Raw genomic sequence first — 21,491 nt, 5'->3', positions numbered from 1 at the left:
GCCCAATTTGCACGTGTACAATGAACCTCAAAACTGAGCATGCTCTGTGAGGTTTGGTATTTGTACAGAACGATTCCTCCAGCTAGACTGTAATGCAGAACACAACTAACTCTTGGACTGTTCCAGTTCAAGGCCCATATCCTGAATTTGATCCACGCAGGCACACCGAGATGCCTGTGCAAAGTCCCACTGAAGTCACTGGAATTTCACATGGGCACGTGTGTCTGTTCAGGCGGATCAGACTGCAGGATCCAAGCCTAAGCCTGTATTGAGTGAGAAATAACAGGCCAGGTTCATTTCTGGTGCAACTCCACTGACTTGGAAGGAATTACTCTGGTGTGCCAGAGAGCGGGATTTGGCCCTTGGTATTACCTTATCACAAGGATCCTGGAATCAAAAGTAAAATATGGGAAGTTATAACTGAGAATCTGACTTAAATGTAAAACAGCAATAAAGGGATAATAAATTGTATTTATGGGACACTCATACATTATGTACTTGGATGCCATAAAGTATCTCAAACAAATAAAAAGCTGCCCAAGATCAAAAAGGCAACATAGCCCAATAATCAAAGAGATCTACAGAACACTAATATATGCCTCAATAACCCATCAAAGCAACCACGATATGCATAGCTTGCATAGAGGAATATAGATATCATATATACTATTTATAGGTGCAAATTTTAAGCCATCTTTTGGCTAACATCAAGGCTTCAATCCTACAGTCTTCATGCACTTCCCACTGAAGTGAATGGGATTTTTGCATGAGAGAAGACCCCAGTCACATAAATTTAATACCTGATGAGTCCTCTGCCCCCATAAGCATGTGCTTAAGTTCCACTGACTTCAAAGATAAAACACATGCTTAAGGGCTTTGCTGAAGCAGTGGACATGGCACTGATCTGGGAGACAGGAGACCTGAGTTCAGTACCACTGGTCTTTGAGCAGGTCATTTCACATCTGTTTCCCCTGCTAGCCCTTTGTCCGTCTTGTCTCTTTACACTATAAGCTTTTCAGGGCACAGGTGGTCTTATTCCGAGTTTGTACATCTGGCAAAGTGGAGATCTGATCATAGTTGAGGCCACTAGGTGCTACTGGAATATAACTAAAATAATAATCTGAAGACTGTATTTTGCATTTGCAAAGGGATGGATTAATGATCTAGCAGGTTGTTTCTATCTTGAATTTCTAAGATCCTATAAAATTCAAAGTTACTAATTTAACCCCTTCATCTTAACTCAACCAGAATATAGCTCTGGCAGAGTAAAAGACACCAGATCTGGCAATGGTATCCAAAAGCCCCATTCTGTTCAACAAAGTAAAGGAGAATTATCAGGAACTCTCCTAACAACCTTGTGATTTTGGTCTGCATTTACAATGTCTCATTGTATTATGGTTGTCTACCCAGAGGTCTCTGAACAGGGTCTGACCTGATATTTGTACAAGTACTTATCTTCATTTTAGTGCGGTAATGCGTGAGTCCCACTGGAGAAGTTAAATATGAAATGATAGTCTTAACCCTGAATCTTTAGCTTGGTGCCTTTAAAGTCCTCAAACAGCAAGTGTCGGTACAGTTTCCAATAGAGATTTCTCAGTTTTGTAATCACAGAACCAATGGCCCACACACACGAGTATCAGAGGTGTGTGTTTTAGCTTAGCACAGTCAATAAGCCACCACCAGTTCAAAGAGACTTTTATCCTGGTGATTAGAATACCAAAAAGGTTAGGTTTGGTCATGAGAAAGACACAGCTGCATGGGTCCTAACCCAAAGCATCTGAAATGCTGTTCATGTTGAATGTAGCCAGCTCCAAGCCAACAAAGACAGATTTGGGAGCATTCTACACTGGATACATGTACTGAAAGAACTACAAAAATTGGGAAATCGCAGCATCATAATTTTTCACCTAACTTTACAAACCATCTGGGGAGGAGGCAGGGTGCCCAGATGTTGTCAGGACCATCCCAATATTAGGGGCTTGTCATACAGGCAACCTATTACCCCCCATTCTGATTTTTGCTATCTGGTCACCGGGGGGAGAAGGGGGGGAGGGAATGTTAAAACTGACTTGCAGAATCCATGCTGTATCCAGTACTAGAAAAGAACCTTAGACACCACTGACTCCATGAAGATCAGAATAAAATTCTGTGAGCTGGATCTCAGCTGGTGCAAACTGGTCTAGCTCCTCTGACTTCAGATGAGGATTTGGCTCAGTTCTTTGGGGGTGAAATCCTGGCCCCACTGAAGTCAATGGTAAAACTCAGTGGAGCCAGGATTTCACCCTTGGATTTTTCCAGCAGGGGATTTGGCTCAGTGCTGCTTTATGATTTCACTGTCTCAGGGATCAGAGTTCTGAACACTGATCACTTGGGAGCCATTCCCACCCACCCACATTTTACTGCAGAGCTCTCTGAGGGACGTACCAAGCTGACGTACAGAAGGATACAACAAGTAAACACTAGTTATGAAACATGATTTACAATAGCTCAACTGTGACAGAACTTGTACCATTAGACTGGGGAGGAAAAAAAGTTTAAAGTTAGTCATGAATTTTTGTTTTGTTTGTGTTTATTATTCCACGCTCGATATCTTTATCATAGAGGCTTAAACAAAAACAGGTGATGCCAGTGTGTGACGGGGTTGATAATTCATGGCATGAGTAATCTCTCTCTGCTGCAAGAGTACAGATAAGCACTCAGTAAGCTTTGCCCAACTGATTTAAAGTTACCTCACGCACATTACGTGTCTGCCTGCTTGTTTATAAATCTCTGAGGTGGATGCCTGGCTGGTGTGTTGTGCCTGCCATGTGAACTGTACAAAAAGCAGTTCACAGGTTTTTATTACAGCTTTACCTTTAATATCTCCACTAGCAGATTTGTTACACTTCACAGATGCAGTAGTTAATGCTGCTTTCAAGGCACAGGGCATAACCTTTGTTCAACCCGAACTCTTCTCCAGCTGTTACTGCACTGCGTCTATGCTACTCTCCATATTGAGAGCCTTATTGCCAGTGATTTTCTCAGGAAAGCCAATACAGAGGTTTAAAGATTCTAAACTCTGCCTCAGCACACATTGCCATACACCCCCATGTACCTGAAGATTTAGGATGCCCTTGTTAAAACCTTTGGACACATGACATCTGAGATGAAAGCAGAGCCAGCCAGCACTCTAGAAATTTTCAAGTGCGCTTTCAATTCAGGTCCCCATCTTCAAAAGGGCAGTGAAGAAATGCCTCTCTTCTAACCTAGTCTTGTCTATTTAGTGTGCAAGCTCTTCATGGTAGGTCTGTCTCTTCCAACATGTCTGCATAGCACCTGGTACAACAGGGCTCTGATCTTGGTTGGGGGCACTAGCCACTACTGTAATAGAAATAATAAATACAGAATAGAGCCAGCTGGCTTCAGACAAGCTAGACAGCTGCACTCTGTGCAGTGGAGTGAGACTGGCCAGCAAGCTGCAAAGGGATTGTCACAGTTTCGGGGTTAACTGCACCTTTGATCTCTGCCTTGGCTTTCCTCAAAGGCACCCGCTCAAGGTTCAGGCTCCCAGCCATCACCTATCTTGGGCAGAGACCCACATCTCCCTCTCTCCGGACTGGGGTTTTCGACTTGCAGTCCCTCTGCACTTCATTGTGATTTCCTGACTGGGGTCGGGCACCTCTGGTTAACCTTTCCATGGGGGCTACAACCGTGCACAGCAGTTACCAAACAGCCTTCACAAGGCAAAAGCCGTTTATTCTTTTGGGTAAAAGCAGTACAAAGAAAAATATGAAACAACAATAAACATTCCGTATGCTATAAATGTTCCTTGTGCTAAAAGCTCACCAGAGGTCACCCATCAGTCTTATGGGGCCTTGTAAGCCAAAGTCCTTCCAACCTTTCTGTCTGTTTACTGAACCAAAAGAAAGCCCTGTGTCAATTTAAACTCAGCCTTTTTATACCAAAAGCCCCTTCTTTGTCTGGTGGTCACAGGAAGACCCAGTTTGAACAAGTATCTGCTGGCCAATGAAGAGGTACCTCACGAGAGGTGTTTGACGTTTCAGCGACTAGCCTTAATCACTCCCCCTCCCCCCACGGTTTTTAGTTCCTCTTGAAGCAGCTGTGCTAACCCTCTCCTCCCCCGCCCCTAGGTTGCGCACAATCCCTGGCCCACAACGATACATTAAAACCTTTCATAAACGTCACACAATGTGGTTGCTCAAAGTCACTGCAGGAGGTTGCAGTATCCATCGCAGCTCCCCCATAAAGTAGTAGTTAGTAGCAAAGGTGTCTGTCTGGTACCCTAGGGGTACCCACTGGCTTATTTTCTGGACTAAGCATCAGTGACAAAATTTGCATTTCCTTTTCCATGAATCACTTCCACATCATAAGCTGGGGGCATCAGGCTCTACCATAGCAACTTGGCATCTGTCCCTTTCATCGCATGCAACTGGATGAGTTGTCAGTGTACACAGTTGAATGTCAATCAAATAGACATGGCTGGAATTGCCTGGGTGCTCACACTGCAGCCAAACATTCTTTTTCAATTGTTGCATGGTATTTTTTGTTGGGGAAGCAATTTCTTGCTCAAATACTCAATGGGGCGTCTCCCCACTTTTCATTATTTTGCACCAACACAGCCCCAAACCCTGCGTCAGAGGTGTCTGAGAACACCATAAAAGGCTGTTAAAGTCTGGGCTTACCAGAACCAGGTCTGTACTTAAGGACTTCCTTCAGATCACAGCCAGCTTGTTCACACCTTGTCTGGCTTCTCCATTTTACATGGATCAGTGACAGCAGCGTTCAGAGTACTAAAGCACGGGACGAATCTCCTGCAATACCACTTTTGCCATGCCCACCTTGCATTTCTCCATCTTTACAGTCGGGGCCGCTGCCTGAATGCTGTACAGCACCCTCCGTACATGGGTCATGGGCTTTTCCCATGTCTGGCTTAAGTTATAAATATTATCTATGTATGTCAGGGCAAACTCATCCACCCTCATCCAATAACTGATCTACCAGTTGCTGGAAGGTAGTCGCAGCCCCCTTGAGGCCAAAAGATGGGACCAGGAACTCAGAGAGCCCTACTGGGGTAGAAAACGCCAGTTTGAGCCCTGGATCTGAGTCCAAAGGCACCTGACAATAATCTCTAGTGAGGTCAATTGTGGTCAGAAATTGGGCTCTTCCCAACTAGTCCAGTAGGCACGGGGAATGCATCAGACAGAGTGATGGTATTGAGCTTTCAATAATCCACACAGAAACTTATTGACCTATCTTTCTTAGGTACCAATACAACAGGGGATGACCAGGGATTACTTGATCACTCTAGCATGTCGGCCATTTCTTCCCCCAAGCTCTGGGCTGTTTGCACCCTTCCAGGATTACTGGGAACTTTTAATTAGACCCTTAGGTCCATCGCCACCTGATGGACAGCAAGCGAGGTGCGTCCAGGCTTACTGGAAAACACCTGGTGATAAGCCTGCAGTACTCTCGTGATCACTGCTTGCTGTGTGGGAATGTACAGTCTAGGGAGAGGTTGGCCCTGTTCCTGCCACCAGATCTACTGGGGGGGATGCTCCCTCTGTCCTCACAGTGCTGGCACAGAGCCAGGGCCTGATTCTCGCTGTCAGAATATGGTTTCCTCACATTCACATGATGCAGTTGGAGCTGGGGTGAGCAATCAGACAGCTCCACCACATAGTTCACCTCACTGAGCTATTAGACGATTTTAAAGTGGCCTTGACAGGAAGTCTGGAGTTTATTCCTCAGCACTGAAATGAGCACCATAATATGGTCCCCTGTATATGTCCTAGCACATGCACTTTGATCATACCAGACTTTGTCTCTCCTGAGCTATAGTTAGATTATCTCAGGTGACCCTCGTGAGCTCAGTGAGTTTTCCCAGAAGGCGAACAGGTATTCCACCACTGACTCCCACTCCAGAGAGGATGTACCTTCCCACTCAGCCCTCATTAAGTCTACGAGGACAATACCCTCCTCTCATGGAGTGGATTGAAAGAGGAGAATCCTGTGGATTCCTACAGAACCTCATGATAGGCAAATAGCAGGTAAGAAACATTTATCCCAGTCACCAGGGTGTTAGTCCACAGAAATGTTCATCATCATTTTAAAGGTTCCATTAAATCTCTCTACCAGCCCCTAAATCTGGGGGGTAGGGAGATTACCAGAAGTGCTGAACCCCACATTTCTCTCAAAGATCTCCATGCAGGGCAGACAAATTTCACTCTTTGGTCAAAATCTCATAGGGAAACCTGACCCAGCTGAATATTTCTAGCAAAGCGTTAGTCACATTGTCTGCCTCTATAGAGGACAAGGTTAGTGCTTCTGGTCAGCAGATGGTATAATTTACTACCACCAAAATACACTTTTTCCACAGCCAGGAACTTTGCTAAGGGGCCCACAATGTTCACAGCGACCCTCTGAAAGGGATCCTCTAGGATGGGAAGGAGGGATTAGGGCAGCCTTATCCTTGTCCTGGCTCTTCCTCATGATCTGGGATGAGTCATAAGATTTATAGCATTTCTGTACTCAAACACCCAGGCCAGTGGAAATCCTGGAGTAAGTGCATGTATTCCCCTGTGCCCTGAGACGCATGCATCATGGGCTAGGCCGAGTAGCCTAAGTCAGTACTTTTGTGGTGCTACTAACAATCTCCATATTCCCCATGGTTCAACACTCCTGGGGGACCTCCACTCTCTACAGAACAGCCCCCGATCCCTCAGAAACCTTTCTAAGTGCCCTCCTGTCCCAGGGTGACAAGGGAGTCAACTGCAGCCACCCTAGGTTTTTCTAGGGTAGGATCTGTCAATTGTTCCTGCTTGATTTGCAGATCAGGAGCTGGGAGGTTAGGCTAAGCTCAGTCTGCTCCCTGGGACCTGCTTCCCCACCTCTGAGGTCAGTTTATCAGCAGGACCCAGCTCAGCCCTAGGGCATGCACTCAGTGTCAGGCAGCAGCACAGAGCTGCCGCTCCACCTGTCGGCTTTCAGATCAGAGTCCAAGCCAAAAGCTGTTGTCAGGGGTGCTGGAATGGAGGGTCCAGGGGGCCATGACCCCACCACTTTTTGCCTGCCTTAAGGGCGAACGACGGTGGAAGGGGTGTTGGGAGGGGGCGGAGAGGAGCGAGCAGCAGACGGGGCCTTAGGGGGGAGAGATGGGGCTGGGAGAGGGGCCACCATTTGGGTATTGGTTGTGCCCCCACTTCTCGGGAGCTTCTGGTGCTCCTAGCTGTTGTTTTCTGCTTTTGGCTCTAATTACACAAGTGGCTTGGGGCCAGGATTCCCCAGTGAGACCTCTACCAGCAGCTTGGAGCGCACGCCAACATCCTTCGGTCCCTGACGGTCACCCAGTTTCAGACAGATCTGAGTTGCCAGGACTTGGAAAGAAGGTTCCCATTATCCCTGAATGGTTAAGAGTCTATAAGGGAGAGTTCTCGAGTGGTCCACCATCCCTGGGAGCACCAGAGTTACTTCAATCCAGTATCCCTCGGCTTTCTTCCCTCCCCCATCCACCTCAACCAGGAAAGAATGTTCTGTTGAGTCCCCCTTGGGGGCTGAAAGAGTCAGATTTACTGACGGAACTATCAAGGCTGGATCTGCTTCTGCTGTAGGTGGGGTCACTGCCACCGGCCAGCACTGCAGGTTATCGCCAGCCCCTGACCTATCTGGCCCCATATAGTACATCACTTATGACTATTCTTGTTTCAATGAAGCCATTTCAGATCCCCAGATTCCTTTCTGGAGACCAAGTTAGGGTTTGCCTCCCCCCAAGTCTGCGTTTAGTCCATTCTCCTTCAGGTCCTGGTTGGGGTCAGCTTTTGTTTGAATTTTTTAATTAAACTCAGGTCAACTATCCACATATTGGTTGGCCCATGTCCAGCTAGTTTCGTTTTTAGGGTCCTTGTCTGTTAACAATGATTTTTAGATTTGGAGTGGGAGTGTCAAAGTTTGTAGAATTGTTCCAAACCCATTAATTTATATGCCTCATCGACTATGGTAAATCCCCAACCTGTTCCCCAGTTTGTTACATAACTCCTAATTGGGATTGACACCTCAGCATAGGTTATATCCCCCTTTTCTTTTAACTGCCTGAAACCTTCTCCTACATGCTTCAGGGGTCAGTTTAAACTTTCACAACAAGGCTTGTTTATACGCCTATAAATTAATCTTTATAGTCCCTGTAACAGGGTGCACTCACCTCTTGCGCACTCCCCCTCAGCCGAACGCCGCGCGTGTAAACTCTCTCTGTTAGTCTCCAGGCAGGGAGCCCTGGGGCAGTGCTCTATCCCAGAGCAGGGACACCACCTTCACCCTCTGGGGCCTTCCGAGCTACAGCTCTCCAGCTGGGCCACTACAGTTCAATTCCCCCTCTGGGGTGCCTCAATGTACAGGACACTTCCCACCAGTGGCTAATGGGGGCTGGGGGAGACCCGGGCCCACCCACTACTCCAGCTCCCAGCCCACCAACCCTGTAGATCGCAGCTGTCAGTTGAGTCCCTTTAACTATGTTGCACGGCTTCTCTAATTCTCTGGGCCACTTCCCCACGGCCTCGCACCATCTTCACCCTGACCTCAGGGCATTATCCTAATGGAGTCCCAGCAACCAGGTCAGGGCTCCTTCTCGCTCTCCCCAGCTTCTAGCAGCACAGCCCTGTCCGGGGTTCTGTACCTCTGTCAGCCAGTCACACACCAGCCACGCTTCTACAGCTCCAGCAAGGAACTGAACTCCTTCTGGCCCTGCAGCTCTTCTTACACTAGGCTGCTGGGCCCTGAGTGGCTGTGTGGGACACAGCCACTCTAAGCAGCTTGAAGGACCCTCTCCACTGCCCTTTTTTGGGGCAGGGTGTGGCAGGGCCTGGTATATTCCATCACAGTCCCCTGTGTCTGCATGGGTGAAAATATCTAGGGCCTTCTCCGACAGCAATGGAGTCAGATACTGTACCCTGTCCGCCTGCTCCACCTTGCTCAATTTACACCCCATTTTGAAATCCATCCTTCTTACCCACTTCCTAAAGCAGGGAAATAATCAGTGCTTCTATATCGTGATGCCAACTTTTCCCAGCCTAGTGCTAAAAATTTACCAAATCTGGTGAAAAATTCCCAGATAAAGTTTTTACAGTGCTTCTATATCCTGAGACATTTCCCAAAACCTGGGAATTTGTGAGTAAAATGTTTCAACTTGGGAAACTGGGAATTTTCATTCAAAAAACTCCCAGATTTTGGGAAATTTTTCCAGATTTAGAAGCACTGGAAATAATTTGGAGGTGACCCAGCCAAGATAGGCATGTGGAGTCTGCTTCCACCTACTGGAGCAGAGTTTAGCTGGTGCAGTCTCTCCATACTGAGCTGATATTGATGTTCCTTTCTCTCTCTCTCCCCCCCCCCCCCACCCCCTTCCTGGTTGTTCGCGCTCTCTCTCTCTCTCTCTCTCTCTTCCCCCCCCCTTCCTGGTTGTTCTCCTCTCTCTCTCTCTCTCTTCTCCCCCCCCCCCCCTTCCTCTCTCTCTCTCTCTCTCTTCCCCCTCTCTCTCTCTCTCTCCTCATGCTGATGCTGCTTCTCCTGGTCTGCTCTCTCATATTCCCAGTCTGCAAGCAGCTGGGCTTCCAGATGCAGTTTGTCCCTCTCCAGCTGTAGCTTAGAGAGGGACAAACCTCTCTGACCGTCTGTCCACAATTCCTACTGCAGCAGTGCCTTCAGTCTGGATGCAGCACGGTTGCAGCCTCTGACAGCCTCCTCACTGCTTCCCTTTAGGGAGGTGTCTCCAAGAGTTCCCCCTGCCCATTGGATTCTCTGCAAGTGGACTGGGCATTCCCTGTATTCCTTCAGAATCATTCCTTTTCCGGTCCTCAAAGTACATCAGTAGATCAGATTGACCAGCTGTGCCTTTGTCCACTCCTCAGAGTTGAGCTGCCTTTCTTTGCATTTCTCAACCAGCTGACTTTTTTTTAAGCTGTTCATAACCTATTTCCCCCCCAACACACCTCTATTTTTGCTATCCCTTTCCTGAAAAGGATGAGGATTTTCTCTGTGCTTTTCCTTTCTACACTGCTTGCATTCAGTGCTGCTGTTGGCACTTTACTGGCAATTCCCCATTGTCAGAGACAGCACACGCGGCCACTATGTATGTCACAGTTTCAGGATTAACTTGCACCTTTGATCTCCCTCCTGGTCCTCCTGAGGGCTAAGGTTTTGGACTCCCAGCCACCACCTATCTCGGGCAGAGACCTATGTCTCTCTCCCTCCAGACCAGGGATTTAGACTTTCAGTCCCTCTGCGCTTCACTGTGGTTTCCCCAGCAGGTCTGACCAAGGTCAGGCACCGGTAGTTAACCTCTCTCCAGAAGATACAATAGCGTGTACCAGTAACCAAACAGCCTTCACAAAGCAAAATACGTTTATTCTGAGGGTAAAAAGCAGTACAGAGAAAACAAAAACAAATCAAAAAACGTTCCTATACTTGTGCTAAAAGCTTACCAGGGGCCATGCATCAGCCTTATGGGCCCTTGTAAGCCCTTCCAACCCTTCTGCACAGGTTTCCCTCCACTCCCCTTGAACAGAGAATCCTGTTTACTGAATCAAAAAAGCCCTGTGCCAATTTAAACTCAGCCTTTTTATACCAAAAACCCCTTCTGTGTCTGTTGGTCCCTGGAAGACCCAGTATCTGCACGCCAACACAGGGGTGGTACCTCACTGGAGGTGTTCACAGTGCCAATGATTAGCCTTAATCATCCCCTGCTGTTTGGTAGTTCCTGGAGGAGCTGTGGTAACCCTCCCCAGAATTCCATACAATCCCTGGTCCACAATGATACATAAGCCATCCATAAACTTAGTACAGTTTGGTCCCCAAAGACACTGCAAGTGCTTGCAATATCTGTCTCAGGTACCTTGCTCCACATTCACTCAGACAGGGAGTTTAGGTTTACCAGAGTTCCGGTTATACTATGCACAGTTTATATTGGAGCTGTTTAAAAGGTTACTCAACAGCTCTTAAAGTAAAAAGGGGACTGGTATCTGTAATGTCCTGGGGATAACACCCTTCGTATTCTTGACCTTGGTTTGGCAATAACTAGATATGAGAGTGCTCCTGATAATCCACAACTGGTCTCACTCTGAACTCAGAGCATGTCATGACAGGATTCTGGGAGTTATGGCAGTACTGCGTGGATATAAGGACTTGTCTACACACAGAGAAGTGGCTTAACTTACACTGGTTTAGTTCAAGCAGTACAACTTGTGTGTGTGGACTATCTCATATTGGTTTTAAACTGGTTAAATGAGTATAGCTTGCACGTGAACATTTACAAGCACAAGCTAGTTTGCAAGCACAAGCCAAACTGATATAAGCCAGGTTTAAATTGATGTGAATGTCCACACATAGCACTGCACTGGTTTAACCAGATCAATATGGAAATCATATCTTTAATTATTATATCAGTACAATGTCACATGTACAACCAGGCCTCAAATGGAGCAGATAAACAGGATCAATAAAGCTCATAACTACTTCAATAAAACAAACTCAGGATCACAACCGAGGAAGCTTCTCAGTAACTGCTCTCCTCCACATTTTTCCAGATGGTTTTTGTTTGGGGTTTGAGGTGTTTTGGGGGAAGGGAAGAGGGGAGGCTGGTGTGGTGTGGGTGTTGCAAGATATTTTGTTGCTTTTGGGTGGCAGGCAAACCACCACATCAGAACTAAAGTTAATTAAGAAAATGCTCCCACCCTCCCAAAAAAAAATTATAATAATAAATAATAATGGAACATTCTGGTAAGTGTTTGGGAGGGATTTTTTGTGGGGGCAGGGGGTTATTGGTCAAAATTCAAAATGAATTGAATTTTAGAAAACTTTAACCAAGTCTAATGGCAACATATTGTCATGATACAAATATCAGGATATCGTGACATAAAAGTCTGTCCCTCAAGACAAGCTCTTACAGAGCACAATTCTAAGATACCGCGGGCCAGATTCTCAGCTGGTGTAAATTGATGTAGTTCCATTAATTTTACATCACCTGAAGATCTGGCCCCTAGTTTTCATAGTATGATGGAAATCTTTTTCAACCCAAAAAAGAAGAAAAAAAGAAAAAAACCCTAAGGGCTTCTCTTTTGTCAGCATAGTATACAGAAGCTGCATTACTGTCCCTTCCCCCATTTCTTTGATCCGCCTCAGTAATTATCCTGTGTTCAGTTGAACTCAGAAAGCTTTAATCTGTATGCAGCTGCCTGGGCCAGCAAAAATTAATTTTTGACTTATCCTAACATTCCCAAGACCAAGTGGAAGCAAGGACATAGAAATAAGAAAAACCAACAATCAAAATATGGCGATCAACATCAGTAGGGTTTGCACTGGTGTAACTGGTGACAAAATCTGATCCAACAGCGAATGACACAGTTGAAACTAAAGACAGAAGTTGTCCTAAACCAGCTTATATTTGTCCAGTAATAAAGAAAATTCTGGCAGTTCTGAATTAGAAGAATGCATAGCACAAGGTTGCCTGGTATGTGGGGATCACATCCAGTTTTGTTACATGCTTCCACTTATTATTTAGATGCTGTTCTTACCTCTGCAGCTAAGTAATTCCCAGTGGCTAGATGTTTAAATCTAAACAGGCTATTCCATTGTCCTGCCCCTCCACGGCATGGATCATGATGCACAACCTACAGACAGGTATACAGATTATTAGTCATACCAGTCATCATGAAGACCACACAAAAATACCTACCTCATGGACAATACAGCCCATTCAGAGAAACTGTTGTCTTCGTTATGCTGAAATACTAATTCTACTATAGTGATTCAGTTGCCAACCCTCCAGGATTGCCCTGGAGTGTCCAGAAATTGAAGATTCACACATTCTAAGAGGCACGTTTCCTTGCAAGCAGTGAAATATAAATGTAACTAGTTATGTTCTATGGCAGATTTAGTGTAAGCACAGAATTTCACCCTGTAGTAAAATATTTTATCATCATGGAATTTACATTGTACAGAATATTGACAGCCTTAGCTATTAGGGTTGCCAATTTTGGTTGGACGTATTCTTGGAGGTTTCATCACATGACATAATCTAGAGTTACTCCATTGAATCCAACAGAGTAAATGGTCCTACTCCACATTTACATGGGCATTACTAAAAGCAGATTACCCGGTGTCTCCTTCTCTTATTAAAAATTTCTGTTCTGAAAGAGAAGTTGGTCCAATAAAAATTACCTCATCCACTCCGTCTCTCATATCCTGGGACCAACACGGCTACACCACCAATACAAACAATAAAAACTGCATAGCACTTTTTGCAAAAAAAATAATCAGGGTGCTCTGGACATTGGACACCAGGATAATTACAGTCTGTCTGGCCAAATCTCCTCACTGTCAGTTGAGCTGGCCAGGGTAATCTTTCCTTTATGTCCTCCACTGTTTTCTAGTGTTACTTACTACTTTCCAGTTTGGCCTTGCCGATTTGCTCAGTAATGAGTTAAGTGATCCCTAGATATGCAGGGCCCACTCTTGCAGTCCCTACCCAGGCAAAAGTGTGGGTTTGACCAAGTAAGAAGCCTTTTGTTTTCACAGTGTAACGTTTGTCTAGCAGTTTGGGATCCTTGCACAGTGTGGAAATAAAGGTTCTAAGACGTCTCAATTGCCCCATATTCTTCTATCAAAAAACAAAAAACTCCTGCTAATCTAGGCCCTAATTCAGCAAAGCCTTCCTATTCAGCAAAGCCTTACTGTAAGCACGCGCTCTGCTGAAGAGGAATGGACTCAATCAATTTGTTGAATTGGGACCGAACTCTATTGCCATGTGTCATTAATGGCAAATATGTGCATCCCATGAGAGTCCATATATACCTATCTTGGGCCAGATTCAGGGGAAGCAGTGTCATTGCATTGACTTTGATAAAGTTGCACCATTTATGCCAGGTCTGAATTTGACCTTCCATTGTTCTGTTTCTATGCAGCTATATATATAGCAAGAAAACATCTTCTCCCCCACATGACTGTAGCAATAAAGCATCTCTTAAGTATTCATCCTCACACACTTCTTCATAAAAACAAGAATAGTTACTGGGAGGTATATGGCGATACCAAATGGCCAGGAATGATGCATTTTTACTGAGTGCTGCCCTTTGCATCCTAAAATATTTATAACAGGCAAAAATACCTCTATTTCCCATAGTGCTTTAGAACTTGTTGCAGAAGTGGCTGACTGACGCAATGTTGTACGAAGGAAAATATGTTGTTTCTTCTCGTATTCATCACAGGTCAGAAACTTCTCTTGTTCCGCATGAAAGAGTCTAACAACATCCCCCTAAAGGAACAGGGAAGGGAAGTATTACCAAATGGAAGACAAGGTGATTGGAAATGTTGGGCCAGAGTCTGATCCATATGAATCCACTGGCATCAACAGAGTCCACATGACTTTTCACTTGTGTAAGTGGGACCTTTGACTTTTTTTTTTTTCCTGTTGCTGGGGACTCAAGGAAAGGGGAACACACATCTTGGTTTTGTAGGCTATAGACAGGCTATTGACTTGAAAGTCTATTCTTACAGAAACCCTGTGAAACGTTAATGAAAATAAAATCTATTTCAAAGCATGACAATGAAAGGATGACTAGTCAACCTTGGGGTAATTTTTAAGATTAAGGAATTTTTTTAATTGGTTTTCTAACTATGCTTAATCAAAAATAGTGCTTGGTGAAAATGAATAGCCGACAGCACACTCTAGAAGTGTGAATAAGGCATATTGTAGCCAGGGGTTGTACAAGTTTCCCCTTCACACAGTTCTGCCAATGCATCTCAACACAGACAGCAATACCCAGTTATTCCTGTCCTAGGCCTTTTCTAACACAGATTGCTAATTATGCTGAATTGAGAATTGGTGCTGTGATGATGGAAAGTCACGTTCACTGCAGAGCTTGCCAAACTGCAAGATCTCAACCCAATCCTCTTTTACCTTGAAATCTTAGATGCTTTTGACCCTATTGATCATATCCTTCTTAACAACCTATCACTGTTTGCTTCTGCAACTCTGTGCGCTCTCCCAGTTCTCCTTTTGCCTATCTGGTTGTTCCCGCAACGTCTGTTTCAATGGGGCCTTCGCCCCTATTACTTCTGGTAGTGGAGAGGGCTCTTTCTTTAGGGGATCTCACTGGCTCACCTGGCTTCAATTACCACCTTTATGCTCCATTCCTGACCTGTCCTTCCCTCATCTCAGCATGTCTCCCCCTGACGTTACCTCATGATGTCTTACCGTCAACTGGAACTAAATCTGACTAAAGCTGAACTTTGGATCCAATCCTCCACAGTCTTACACTTTGTGTGGTCGTTTACACCTCTACCAGATGCATGTAAACTTCTAGAAATTCTGATCTGGCATTATGTCAAGTGGCCTCGGAACAAGTGTAAATTACTGCATAAGGTTCCAGGGTGGAGGAGGATCAGGACCTTGGTCCCTCCCCACCAAACTTAACACACTCCCTGTGCTTTCTCTGTCCTCCCTGCTACTCCATGTTAACTTTGGCTCCTCCCTCTCCTTTGCCCCACACATCCAAGCTGCATTGAAGTCACACTACTTCCTCCTCTGCCACAACTTTTTAAAGCTCCCTCCTTCTCTCTCCACCCACCCAGCTCAAATTCTTATTCCAGCCTCACCACCTCCCATCCTAGCTACTACAACATCCTCCTCTCAGCACTCCCTGGCACCTGCATTGCCCTCCACCTTTCTAGGTCAACGTCCTTGCCTGTCGTAACCCTCTCTTTCACTCTGAATCCCTCCAACGGTTTCCCCTTTTCCACTGCATCAGACTAAATCTTCTTGCCCTCACTTCACAAGTCTACCCCTTCCTACTTATTTGTTCATGTGTGTTATACTGCTCCTGCGTCCTGCCCCCTCTGCTATGCTAACGATGCCAGTCTTCAGCATCTGCTTCTTCCACAGACATCTTCCTGCTGTCCTCCACCTCTCCCGTAAGCATGAAACACCCTCCCCAAACAGTTCTGTAAGCACCTATTCTTTCCTCCTTCCTCAAAACCCACTGCCACCGTGAAATTGCCAGTTGATAATGGCTAGTTAGGGAGCACGTGGGGACTGCTGATATTAATTTATTTAAAATAAAACTAAGCAATTCGGAGCCCTCAAGTTGTGCACAACATTCACTTTTGTAGCGGCAGCATCTTATAACTAGTGCTCTCACCATTCATGCCCCAACTCCCTCCTACTATCTGTTACAATTGCTTTCTGCATCTTGGCTGAAACTAAGGGGGTAAGCTGTTCAAAGCAGAGATTTCGTCATGTATTTATACCGTATCTTGCCCTGGGGGTCCGCAATTTCGATGAGGGCCTTTGGGATATACTACAGTACAAATAAAAACTTAAGATTATTCAACAGTAAGCCAGTATTCTTCCTTTGCATTTTTATATAGGACTGGTGTGGGACACTGGTGGAGGATCCTAGATAATGCAAGATAGCTATGGTTGTTCCTGTAAGGTGGTTTTCCAGTTCTAGTTCTTTGTAATATTTCTCCTAGGTGCAGTTAGCCTGAATATGGCATAATTGTTCCAAATTTTAAAATTCAATACAAACAAAATTACAAAAACGTGACTCATACTTACTCCTTTAAGAACGTCTTCTCTGTAGCAACTGTATTTCATGAATAAAGTTATTTTCCAGCTTGTGTTGCAATTAACAGCATTTACCTGTTAAAAATATATACACATCTATAGGTTCAGGTTTTGTTTATTCTTTTAAAACTGATTTAGTCTTTTTAATACATAAAACGGTACAGTAAGATCTTTTTGTTCTGGGCAATGGGGTCCTGATCCATGATGAGGTTTCCCATCTAATACAGTAACACTAATAAATAACGATGGGTGACAACGATGATGGATATAGAGTGGCCCAAATGTTTATGACCAGTTATGGTGCTTACTAATGGAAGACCCTAAAGGCCTGACCGTGAGAGGTGCTAAACCCCTGCCTCACATATTGACATCTGTAAGTGTGTCAGATACCCAATAACTCCCAGGAAGCTGTCAGTGCCTTGCAGAATCAGGCGTGTTTTGCCTTTAGGTTGTCAAGTAGCTGGGCCATTCTCTCAGGGGTAGTATCAGCAGTGTTAGAGTTGGTGTATGCTGCTGGCTTTTAGCCCATGCTGGAGCCGAGCATACCAAAAAAGGAGGAAGCATACACATTCTGAATGGCCAACTACCCCTCTTCTGCTGAACTCACCTCTTTGCAGCCTGGATTATCTAGAAGCTCTATATTGCTGGCATGCAGAGGCTGCCCCGCGTTGACTGGCATCAGGACAACTTTGTCTCCCACAACTATCTGGAGGCCAGAAATAAGTGGCAATTTAGTCACATGTAATTATCCAATAAAATGGAGCAATGCTACATTTTTTAGGGCTCAGCTCAGATGATGCTCTTGGACCTTTGCTTGGCCAACTTATTCTGAGGACAATTCAGAGACCATGGAATTTTTTTCAGCCAGGTAAGCAAGTACATCCCCCAGTGAGCGGCTCATTCGAAGTGTCATCCCAACAAGTTTCATCACTCTCACTGAGCTTGCTGCTTGATTCAGTAGGCATTTGTGGGTGAAAAAGAGGCTCAATGAACCTACCAATTCCATGTCTGTAAAAACAAACCAATCCAGATAAAAACTGCATTAACTGCTCTTTGTTCCATGCGCTGCCAGTCAGATGGTAGGTAAAACTTGGGAAAATAGTCCAGAGATTATGAGGAAGATCCCTCTCCAGCCCTTGCTCTCAATCAAAATTCTCCACCATTAGGACTTTGATTTCACAACAGCCTTAGAGGCTTAGGGCCAGGGTTTTTTTGTTGCTGTTTTGGGTTTTTCTGGGGCAGCGGGGCCAACATCAGATCAGCCTAAGTGAGTGGCTATGGTCCAATCTGTGAAGCCCCAGGCCTGATCTGACTTAGAGCAGCCTAAGGAGTGCTCTAACTTACCCCAGCTGGCTATGGGCCTTAAAGGATCCTATATCAACTGAAAATCAAATCATGGTCTGCCCCCTGTGCTGAAAGGCACCTACATAATGGGTGGTGGTTATCACAGATGCCAGCTATGCCAACTGACAGATCCCTCCCTACTGGAGGAATTGCCAGTCAGTCAGCTACAGCCAGATTCCAGCTCTTGTGCACTGCCTGAGCTGCACAAAACAGCCAGATCTGGGGAAAACAACATGGAAAACAGTCTCCAACCTAAAAAACAGATTCATGTGAAAAGAATTCTACTCAAATCTAAAAGGAAATACTTTAAATCCAAGTAGAATAATACTATTAGCCTTGCTCAAACTTTGGTGTTGATTCTTGGATTTGGTTTTGGTGTTCACAGCAAGTCTAAGCACGCATATAGGTGAAAACTAGGAAGCGACTACTAAAAACTGTGATCCGTGTCCTGAGAAATGCTGCGAGAGCCATGCTTTTTTGGAACACAAACACACAAAGTTGATTTCTGCATTTGCTAACTTAATGCAATTGACACCACATTTGGGCCAAATTCATTCTTTGCGTAACTCCACTGAAATCAAAGCCAATGAATTTGGCGCATTGGTGGTGGGGGCGGGAGGGTGAAAACAAGTTTCAAGTTGTTTAAGAATAGTTAAATAAATACTGGTACCAAAACAAGGTGTTGTCATGCTCAGAATACATGTCAAAATCCTAGCAGATCCAAAACAAGGAAGTTTACTAAAGGAATCCAAAACAATGATGAAAAAAGTGCCTTTAAAGTGCATTACTTATGCAATACATTCCTGCATGCCATGCTTCATACAGACTTTACTTACAGCCATGTAAGAAGTTAAGATCAGACAATTCATTAACCAAAATAAACCATCAGGCTTGTATCCTGCAGAATTGAATCAGGACTTCAAAATCCATTGAAAGTACAGCTGGATTATAACAACAACAAAATTACTGAGATAACACATAATCAAACATCCCATTTTAAAAAAGGTATTATTCACTGAGAGCTAACATCTGATTTTACATGGGGGTGCGAGGGCCAGAAGTAAGGAGTGGCACACAGCTGTGCTGACCCAGGCACAGATTTGGAAAGGAACTGTGACTCCTACAAACACTTGAACCAGTTTAGTTTTATTTCCCACTCTCACTCGCAGTAATTAATGAGTCCCTGGTCTAAACTCTTCACTTTCCAACCCAAATAGGTATCTTCTAGGGTTTGATGCAATTCACCATTAAGTCAATAAGAATCTATCCTTTGACTTTAATGAGAGCCTAACTATGTCCCTATAATCTCTGGGCCAAATCTCGGGGTGCAAAGGCTATGGAAAGCTGATTTAACAGGGCATCTGAAGACTCCTCTTGCAAAGAGCAATCACCAGATCTATGCAACCGTCCTCTGCCCAGCCCCCTGGTGCAGAGGATATGCTGGGAGTGGTAGAAGCCATGCCCAGAATACACTGTACTCTGGCAATCCTGGGACAACAAAATGGCCCCTAGGGGGCCATTGCTGCTGTGGTAATTTAGAGCAACCCTGAAGTCCAATATGAGTTTGGAGTAACTTCACCTACTGAGATACTACTATGATTAGATCAGACAAATGGATTAGGCCACTATTCTGCAGACTTCTGAGCACCAATTGTGAGTGGTTGTGCACATTCATCTCCCTTGGCTTATCACAATACCAGAAACAAAGCAAGTTTAACTGGCAGAGAGCCAAAATCAGCAGTCAATAAGGAGTTAATCCTGCACTAATTGTAGTCATTGCAAACTTTGCCATTCACTTCAATTGGAGCAGTTTCTGTCCTTACCAATCAAATCTCCTATAGAAGTCAAATGGAGCTTTATTTGATGGAGGACTGCAGAATTGGGACAAAACTACTAACTGGTTATTAATAAATTAATCCAAACTAGACTGCTAGAATGCATTAAGTAATATGCATTTCAATCATGGTGCCAAATATCTATGGAAGTGCTCCAAAGAAGTCAGCGTAAGATCAAATTAAAAATCTTTTTTTTATTATTATTATTAAAAAGAAAATCTCACAATGCTAAGTAGCCACTACTGTAAACCATGAGGGTAATATTTACTTATGCTAGCTGAAAATGTGTTGAAATGCAAGTAGGGGATAGGCCTTGAGGCCTAAAGCTTAGGCTTCATATTAGCTAAAGTTAAGTTTATTAGTATGAGTGAATAAAAGGCATTAATAATAGTGACTCAAGGCATAACCTTGGGTCATGTACTAAATATGTTTTTGTTTTAACCGGTTTTAGCAAGTGTTGTAGGGGAATTTTTGTATCTTTTTGGAATATTGATTGACGCAAATGATAATTAGAATGTTGCTCGATATTAATAGCCAAAAAAGAAGATGGTATTTTGGTTCTGAAGTACTAATAATTAAATACGGCAGCTGAAGAACACACATGGTAAAAAGGTGGATTTAATACATTATCATTTACTAAAAATAGGGTAGCTTCCAATTTATGGAACGTTCCATACACCATCATACAGAGCTTAAAGGAAGGACCTGACACCCATTCCTTCATCAAGGGACTGATCACCCCTTAGTGTCTTTTCATCTTAGGAATGTGAGCATAAATGCAGAGTTCAGTTGTTAGACTGTAATTCCTTAACACAGGCTTGCTTTAGTTTTATTGTATAATAAAATATGAATTTCATCCTCATTGTGTCACTCACAGTTCTTAAACTGAATTTAAATTTATTACCTCTAACCAAATCAAGGATCCAGCCTCAGGTTTATATTATTTTTAAATTTTGCATCTAAACATATTAATGGAAAAATCTGAATCAAAGGTTACAGTGTGACCTATCACACAAATCAAATACATTGTAACAACTCCCTCTAGCATACTTTATAAACACTTTCCTCCAGTATATTTTCATAAGAAACTATTGTGGTCTAAGAAAGCACTACTGTACGTGGCTACTGCTGATGAGAGATTTGCTTAGCACTACACAACTGAAGAGCCTGCCCAGGAATCCTCAGTCGGGTCTGCAGCATGAAGCTGCCAAACCCAGAACTTGGCCCTCTAAGGGGTGGATCTGAACTGGCATAGTGGATGTGATCACGATTTAAGGAGTGAGTTTCAAGCTTAGGACACAATTCTCTTAGATCTGCAGTCATGATCTCTACTTACATTCTATCTTTAACCAACATAGGATCTCAATAGTAGGATCGTACTTGATAGAGATGGAAAGGACCCACCTGATTATCAAATCCAATTCCCTCTCTGAGTTGGGCACAGTTTTCCTGAGAGGGCATAGGGAGTTCAATGCATGGGAAAAGTGCAGCATATTTGCTAGAGATCTGCTCTATGGACTTGAGAACAGAATTTTGCCCTTTATGCTGAACGTTCTTGCTTTTTGTGAGTTCATTTCGGAATCTACAGGCTCTTTTCCTATATCCCCCTCCCCCAAAATGTACAATGGGATGGACTCTCAGCCAGTGTAAATCAGTGTAGCACCACTGACGTCACTGTTACACCAATTTACACCAGCTGACAC

General features: G+C 44.3%; 1 protein-coding gene across 8 annotated transcripts in view; it reads right to left on the bottom strand.

Annotated features, from left to right (window-relative positions):
• Nucleotides 1–21,491, bottom strand: part of ITPR2 (inositol 1,4,5-trisphosphate receptor type 2) — a 348,068-nt gene that overhangs the window by 253,379 nt on the left and 73,198 nt on the right. For all 8 annotated transcript variants that reach the window (XM_039542701.1, XM_039542709.1, XM_039542739.1 and 5 more), the window contains 4 exons: nt 17,217–17,315; nt 16,601–16,684; nt 14,150–14,296; nt 12,558–12,653 (listed from right to left, as the gene is read on the bottom strand). In XM_039542701.1, the coding sequence (XP_039398635.1) occupies nt 12,558–12,653; nt 14,150–14,296; nt 16,601–16,684; nt 17,217–17,315 (426 nt within the window). The remainder of the gene's footprint in view (nt 1–12,557; nt 12,654–14,149; nt 14,297–16,600; nt 16,685–17,216; nt 17,316–21,491) is intronic.

The sequence above is a fragment of the Mauremys reevesii genome, linkage group 1 (assembly GCF_016161935.1).
Source record: "Mauremys reevesii isolate NIE-2019 linkage group 1, ASM1616193v1, whole genome shotgun sequence".
In the NCBI taxonomy this organism is placed as follows: domain Eukaryota; kingdom Metazoa; phylum Chordata; order Testudines; family Geoemydidae; genus Mauremys; species Mauremys reevesii.
Note: the sequence above shows the minus strand (reverse complement) of the source record. Positions and strands in the feature narration are given on the sequence as shown.